The 8,502-nt window shown below is 38.5% G+C and overlaps 1 protein-coding gene across 1 annotated transcript; it reads right to left on the bottom strand.

The window, feature by feature from the left end:
• Positions 1-439: 439 nt before the first annotated feature.
• LOC103259895 (olfactory receptor 6C2-like) lies at positions 440-1,378 on the bottom strand. Its single transcript, XM_008057553.1, has one exon. The coding sequence runs from the start codon at positions 1,376-1,378 to the stop codon at positions 440-442; it is 939 nt and encodes a 312-aa protein (XP_008055744.1).
• Between the last annotated feature and the right edge of the window lie 7,124 nt (positions 1,379-8,502).

Below are 8,502 nucleotides of genomic sequence, written 5' to 3' on the forward strand. Positions count from 1 at the left end.
GCGTCTTACTCTGTCACTCAGGCTGGAGTGCAGTGGCATGTTCATGGTTACTGGAACCCCAATCTGTTGGGCTTGGGTGATTCTTCCGTCTCAGTCTTCCAAGTAACTAGAAGTGTAGGCATGAGCCACCACACCCGGCTAATTTTTTGATTTATTGTAGAGACAAGGTCTCGTTATGTTGCCTCGTTATGTTGTCTCAAACTTCTGGGCTTAGGCAATCCTCTCGTCTTCGCCTCCCAAAGTGCTGGGATTACAAGCATGAGCCATAGTGCCTGGCTTGATTTTAGATTATAAGAGGAAAATGTTCTTGAGGAAGATTAGCTTGATGAATCTATAGAATAAAAAGAAATTATATATTTGGCAAGTTAATTAACATTGCTCATGGGTTATTCATATGTAGATTTAATTTAACCTAAACCTAAAAAAAATCAATAGTTTCTTATTTCTTTGTGAGAAATGCAATCCGCTTTACTGTGTTTTTGAAGGCGTCTTTCACTTGTTTGTTTCGAAGCGTATAAATGAATGGGTTAAGCAAAGGGGCAACGGAAGTAGTGAGCACAGCCACCACTTTATTAATGGCCACTCCTTCCTTGGCTGAAGGTTTGATGTAGATGAAGATGCAGCTGCCATAGGTGATGGAAACTACAATCATGTGGGAGGAGCAGGTTGAAAAGGCCTTTTTTCTTTGTTGAGCAGAAGGGAATTTTAGAATGGTCTTGATGATGTATGCATAGGAGAGGACTACACATACTAGGGTAATAATGAGTGTCAGCACGGCGAAACCCAAGACAATTCTCTCAATAAATACTGTGTCTGAGCAGGTTATCTGTAGGATGGGAGATGCATCACAGCCAAAATGATCAATCTCATTTGAGTCACAGAATTCCAGCTGGAGGCCCATGCCAAGAGGTGGGATGATGATCAACAGGCCAGCAAACCAACAGCAGAGAACGAGTGTCGTGCAGACTCTGTTGTTCATAATAGTCATGTAATGCAGGGGCTTACAGAAGGCCACATAGCGGTCGTAAGACATGGCAGCAAGGAGGAAAAATTCTGTCGCTCCAAAGAGGACAACAAAAAATAATTGGGTGGCACAAGCATTATAGGAAACAGTGTTATCTCCAGTTGTCATAGCGTATAGGAATCTGGGAATACAGACAGTAGTGAATGAGACTTCTAAAAAAGAGAAATTTCGGAGAAAAAAATACATGGGAGTTTTAAGATGGGAATCCAGAAGTGTGAGGGTGATAATGGAGAGGTTCCCAGCCACACTCAACATATAGGTGAGGAATAAAAATATGAAAAGCACAGCCTGTAGTTTTAGGTCATCCGTCAATCCCAGCAGGATGAAGGTTGTTATTACTGTATGATTTCTCATCACTGCCTTGTGCCAAGTCAAGGGCGCCTGGACCTGAAGAGAGAAATGCCATAAGAAGGTGATGTTGCCCATCCAAAGAGGACTGGATAAAAAAAAAAAAGTGGTACATATGCACAATGAAATATTACGCAGCCACAAAGAAGAACAAAATCATAAACTTCACAGCAACCTGGATGGACTTAGAGTCTGTAATACTGAGTGATCTTTCACAGAAACAAAGAACTGAGTATCGTATGCATGCTCTCACTCATAAGCGGATCTTGAACAACTATTGTAATACTATAATAAAAGAAGTGGCAGTAGTGGGAAACTGCGGGGCTGCGGGGGGTGGGGTAGGGAGGTGGGATTGGCAGTAGTTGGAATCTGCCTGGGAAAGGGACCACTCCTCATCAACAAGGGTTCCTGCAAAATGAACATATGGATACCTAACCTTGAGTTGTACCCCACGTCTTTAAAATAAAAAATTAAAAGTTAAAAATAAATAAAATAAAAATGCAAAAAAAAAGAAGGTGATGTCGGACACTGAATGAAAACACCCTATCAAGCCCCCTCACAAGCGCGTAATCTTTTACTTGACAATTGCTTTGTTAACATAGCTGTGCTTTGGCATCTGACTAAGAGGCTTCTGTAAAAAATATCTAATGTTGACCTTATGTTATAATTTTCTCATTAGAAACTGTATTTATGAGGATGTCAAATAAAAACAGAACAAAGCATAAATCGTATGTCTGGTATGCAGGTCTTCAACAATATCGCCTTGAGGTGTAGATTTTATTTGCTCTTATCCTGGAAGAAACTATGACAGTTTTGAAGTTTGCATTTTCTCCCATCCTCCTCTTTCGTTGCTTCCCTTACCATACTGCAATGCTTCAGTTTCAAAACCAAGAAGGATCTGTTAATTAGTATTTTATGTCGATCGTTTTACATTACTGTGATGAATTTTAACAGCTTCACATTCATTTAAAAGTTTTAGTTCTGCTCGTTACACTTCAAATGATTTCTACGTAAGGAGATGAAAAGTTTGAAACACAAAGGCGTATCTTTGTTTTGTTGTTTTTGTATTTAGGTGAATGAATGGATTTTCAAGCCAGTTTTGTAAGTACTTAGGCAGAGGATTCCTGAACCCTCTGAAGTGGTATAAAGAACATTTTCTGGAACAGGAACTGAAACCCCATTTAATCCTGTTTAGATGCACGGGCAGAGCACAGTGGAAAGATCTGTGGTGTTTGCTTTCTTTGCCAGCCTGATCCATTCTGTGTTCTTAGCAACACACTTAAGTCTTTGGCGTCTGTCTCAAAGAACAATTTCTGCCGCTACCTTTCTCAAATGACCTCTCCTCACCAGTTTACCAATTTTCTCCTTAATTCTGGTGCTTATTATGTTCTCTGAGATTTTGATATATGTACTTTCCCAGCCAACATCCAGGAATAAATGGACCCATAAAAACCAATCTTTGTAAATAAATTAAAAGTGTTATACTTTTCTTTTTGGCATTTATCACTGTTCATTTCAGCACCTCTCAGCAGTTTTAAGCCTCTCCGTACTCACATTTATATTTACTCAGAAATCCCATTAAATACAGGTTCAGGGAATTCCCTCTTCTTCACGTCGAAATGTATCTTCATTGAGATTTATATATCAAGTAGCTTCTCTGTGATACCTTTCCTGTAAAAGGAGATATGATAAATTCATTCTCATGGGGGTATAGTAGTTAATAACTTAATATATTAATCTATGTCTTTGCTTTATTATGGGTTTATTAAATTGTTAAATTAATTTTAGTTAAATTAATGTTAGTAATTTTAGGTATGACTCAAGCCTTTTTAGGAAAGCTCTACAAACTTGCATAAGAGGAAAAACTAATTTCCTATGTGTTAACCAATTGCTTCACTTTTACCCAGTGTGAATGTTCCCAATTGAGAGTCAAAAATACGTTAGCTTTCTCTTGTTTCCTACTTCTCAAATAAATAATCAACATTTGTTCATTCAAATAAACAAATGCCTATTAGTTGCAGAGCATCATAGCAAGGGACTGGAGATTCAGCTATAAACAGGTGGCTTCCTGGAGGGGCTTCCTGGCTACCAGGGGCAGATAATATTTTCGCTTTGTGCATTCTCAGTGACATGGTAATGCAAGATAATTGTTTCTTGACAATTGCTATCGTGGGAGTTATTCATATTTTCCCATGTTCACTCGTTTTCCCTAGGCTCTTTTCTTTCTACTAGAGTTGGTAATGTTAGCTGCCACCAAAAGCTTAGTTAGCAAGGCACAGTGCTCAGACATGACTTTGACACAGGGAAAGAGTGGTGAACTTAATCATATTAGCATTTGAATGCTTATTGATTTAGTGTTTAAAGTGCCTAAATAAAACATTGTATTTTATTTCGCGAAGCTTGTTAAATAAATATGACTTCTCACAATGTAGTTAAGCTTACATTGTTAGATCCTTTGTACTACATTATATTGGGAAATTTTTTCTGAGAGCCTGAGTTATTTATCTTTTTAGTGTAATCAATCAAAGTTTGAAACAATCTCATTAAATAAATAATAAGCTCTGCCACCTTCTTCCTATAAGTAATGTTTTCAATTAACATTAACAAGTAGTCCTTGGTGATTTAACCCATGCACTGGTAGCTATAAGAGTGACTAAGACCCAGATTTGTCTTTCATAGACACTGTATTTAGTGAATTTTAAAATATAGTTCAGACACTGTGACCTTATTTTGGTTTGGAATGAACCTAATTCGGTCTTCATTTCAGACAGAGGCTGCCCATGGACTGAATAGCTGAGGTTCAAGAAGTCTAAATACTGTGCCTCCCTACAAAATGACCAAAAGGCCTTAAGTAACTAATAGATAAGTGAGGTTTCTTGTAAGGTAATTTATAATACTGATATTATCTGCCTTAAATGGCACTTTTTGATAATTTTGAGTGCAGGTATTTTTCCCACAGCCTTTTTTATTTCTGTCTATCAAGTAGCAGCAGTCTCCTCAACTGATAGTTATGGCTAGCCCTTTCATTTGGTAAACTGGCCATGGAAGGGAAATTCTTATTTTTCAATTAAAAGACTTTTTTTGAGCAGAGGTCTCACTCTCTCGCTCTGGCTGGAGTGCAGAGCCACAATCACAGCTCACCGCAGCCTTTACCTCCTGGGCTCAGGAAATTCTTTGGCCAACCTACCCACTGTCCCTGCCCCTATGCCAGTAACTGGAACTACAGACTCACATCACCAAGACTGGTTAATTTAGTTTTTTTTTTTTTGGGTAAAGATGAGGTCTTGTTACATTGCCCAGGCTGGTCTTGGACTCCTGGGCTCAAGCAATTCTCCCGCCTCAGCCTCCAAAATCGTTGGGAGCATAGGAGTGAGCTACCTTGTCCAGGCCATGGCAGGAAAATTCTACTTTCACGTTTCTTCAGAAAAACAACATATGAGAAATGATTGTCAGTTCCCCTTTCTAAAGTATCAATTGTAATGAATTGAATTCCAGATTTTGAATCTGACTGTTCTCATACTCTGCCTATGTTTAGAGAATATGAAAGAAATATTCTATACTTACTTTTTTGACAGTTCATTTTTAAGGTGCCACAATTTGAGGAACAATCAGTTAACAAGGAGATTTGTGTGTTCTTCTGTTCCTACTCACATTCCACCTATCTCAAACCCCCAACCTCACCCTCCTTGTAGGAACAGGCATGTGCACACATTCTCACACACATTCACATATACCCTCTCACAGGCAAGTTTGACAATGGACAGTTCTGTCCTAGATTACAATTTCTCCTGCTGTAATGAGACTCGTCTCAGTCACTTCTTCCCTTGCCAAGTCCAAAATGGCATCTTATACTGATTTGTCAGTTATTCTGTTAATTCAAAGGAAGAAAAGAGGAGAGAGAGAGTAAAAGAAACATTTCTTTCTAGTTTTGTCAGAGGAATACATCTGATCTTCCTGAGCAGGGAAGCAGGCTTCCCTGCAATTTCTATAATAGCAACATTTGTTTTATATGTTTAATCTGCTGCCAGTGAACAGGAAACATCTGAGTGAACACCAAAATAGTCCTTGGTGACCTGGTTTCAGAAGTTACTAATGAGTTGGTGGCAGTCTAATCAACTGTGTAAAAACACACGTAACAATGGGAACAACGTCCTTAGAGACACTGGGGGTGGTTTGATGTCATTTGGGTTATGTTTTGATTTCTAGGCTGAATCTTTATATCTCTCCTAGAATTGGGTACTCTGGCTGGCATATAAACATAAGTATGTATATATGCACACACATACTATATTGATATAATATCATAGATACATAATATTATATATAATATTATTTATCTTTGACGTTAATCTCATGCAAAGTAAAAAAAAATATATCCTTGTTTCATATTAGAAACTGAGGAGCAGAGATGTGACAAGGCTGAACGTCCCACGGTGGTGGTGCAGGTTTTGAACAAAAGTTTACCTGTATATAAAGATTCTGTTTCTTTTGCATACTAACTAGCTCCTTGCTTTATATTTAATAGGAATTGATGTCTTCCTAGTACTACCTGGCCTATAGTTTCATTATTCCCCTGCCTACCTATTATTTTCAGGTAGGCAATGAAACTACTTTTGATATTTGAGGCAATGGAGAGGTTTGTATCCCAAATATTGAATTAAAAAATTCTTGGTCCCAAGATGTATTTTATATTTTGCTATGATTTATTACTGCCTAGGGAGCTTGAAAAAAGCTTTTTTCTTTTACTAACTCTGCCACCATTTCTGGGCACTTGTGCTCTTGCTATGCATGCTGATTTGGTGTCAAATGATGGATAGCTGCCCAGAGAGATGTCCTTGATGTCCCCACTGAAGCAGTTGCCTCTGTTGTTTCTCTGTTCAATTCATGGTCCTTCCACTTGCTCCACTCAATACTCCTCCACGGAAGCTTCTCACACCTGCTGGCCATACCCCGTCACACCTCTCTGTCATCCCACTGTTGCTAGAGAGTGACCGAAAATTTTCCTGGCAGAGGGGATGGACTGGAGAGAGCTCTAAATCATAGAGAAAATTTTTGTGGACCATCTGATGGGCTGTGGCAGAAACTGGTGATTTTCTGTCTCGTAGTCTTCCTTTATCTGTAGTAACTGAACATTAATTTTTATTTTGTTTTATTTTTATTTTAGAGTTGTGGGGTAAAAGTGAGGGTTTGCATCATAAGTAGGCTGCGTGTAGGTGAAATTTGGGCTTCTAGCTGGCCTTCTTTCCCCCGGTAGTGGACCAAGTACCTGTTATAAAGCCACATGCCCCCTTCCCTATTTCCTCCCTCCCTCCCTTAGCCATGCCCCTGACCACTGGTTCCACCCTTGTGATAAATGTGACTAGTTGAACACTAATTTTATAAAGGGTGTGAAGTGCTCAGCTAAAATACTACTGTCTCCCTTACAGCGGATATGATACAGCTGTAACTGAGATGTGTAACCAAGATTATGATTAATGATAGATTCTACAATTATTTAAATCACTATTATTGATGTAAAGACATGAATTTTCCTATAAATACTGTTTTAGACACATGCCACACATTTTGATATTTTCTTCCAATTATGGGTGTTTCTCAGAAATCTTTATTTCTGATTTCTAGCTTAATTCTATCTGGTCAGATTATATGCTCTGTATAATTTGAATCCTTTTAGATTTATCAGGACTTGTTACAGAGCTCTGAATATTGTCTATCTTGGTAAATAGTATCTGTAAAGCTTAGAACAATTTTGTTCCTTTTTTTGTTGAAGTATTCGGTAAATATCAGTTAGGCCAGTAAAAAGAGTGTTGCTTAAAATGCCTGTATACTTGTTAAATTTCTGGGTACTGGTTCAATTAATTATTGAGACAGATGGGTTGAAGTTTCTGACTACAAAAGTAGATAAGTCTTTTCCTCCTTGCGGTTTTATCGTTTTTTGCGTCATATATTTTAAAGCTGTGTTATACAAGGGGAGACTCAAAAATAAAACAGAATTATCTTTTGCAGGGCAGGCCCCCTGTAGTCTAGGCTGCCCCTGCTATGTAAGTGTTCTAGGAACGCATCGGCATCAGTGTACGACTTAGTGTTGTTGTGAGAGGCTGTGCTTGTCTTCAGTGAGTTTTTTGGGGGAGAGTCTTTCAAGCGTTTGTCCATTTCATGATGGGTGATTTACACATATAACCGGCCCACACGATACTGAGTGTTCAGCAGTTTTTGAGCCAAAATGGCACGACCCCTGTGTCCCTCCCTACCCATTCACCCGATCTTGCCCTGAGCAACTTTTTTTTTTGTTGTTTCCCCAGTGAAAAACGTCCTCAAAGGGAAATGGTTTGCGGATGTGGAAGAGGTGAAACAAAAACTGGCAGAAACATCAAAATTGCCCAGTTCAAAAACTGTTTTGAGCAGTGGAAATAGCGTCTTGATAGGTGTCTTGCATCAAGTGGAGAGTACTTTGAAAATGACAGAAGTTTAAACATATAAGAATCAATACACAATTTTTTATAAATAAATTCCGTTTTTTGGATCCCCCTCACATACAGAGATATTTAGGGTAGTTATGGTTTTTAAAGGATAGATCTCTTTACCATTAAACAAAGAAGCACTTTTACCCCTATACAATTTTTTCCTTATTCTATTTTGTCTAATTTTATTTTTGTTTTTTTTTAAGATGGAGTCTCACTCCATTGCCCAGGCTGTAGTGCAGTGGGACACTCACGGCCTCCGCAGCCTTGACCTGCTGGGCTCTGGTGATCCTTCCACCTCAGCCTTCCAAGTAGCTGGAACTACAGGTGTGTGCTAACATGCCAGGCTAATTTTTTTTTAATTGTAGAGATGAGGTCTCGACATTTTTCCTGGACTGGTCTTGAACCCGTGGGCTCAGGCAATCCGCTTGTCTTGGCCTCCCAAAGTGCTGGGATTACAAGCTGAGTCCCGAGCCCGGCCATATTTTGTCTAATTTTAATATGGGTGCTCCAACCCCAAAATTTTGAAATCCACAAGGTATTATTGTTTATTATAGTCCATCATCCAAGTTTCTTTTTTATTAGTGCTATATTGCATATATTTTCTTTCTTTCTTTCTTTCTTTTTTTTTTTTTTTAACTTTTTCCTATTTCAGAGCTTGCATAAAAA

Source organism: Carlito syrichta, unplaced genomic scaffold (genome assembly GCF_000164805.1).
Source record: "Carlito syrichta isolate Samal-C Ts95f unplaced genomic scaffold, Tarsius_syrichta-2.0.1 Scaffold303056, whole genome shotgun sequence".
NCBI lineage: Eukaryota > Metazoa > Chordata > Mammalia > Primates > Tarsiidae > Carlito > Carlito syrichta.

Bases quoted from the DNA above. Each gene is read 5' to 3' on its own strand.
- LOC103259895 (XM_008057553.1), bottom strand. From the start codon at position 1,378: ATGAGAAATCATACAGTAATAACAACCTTCATCCTGCTGGGATTGACG.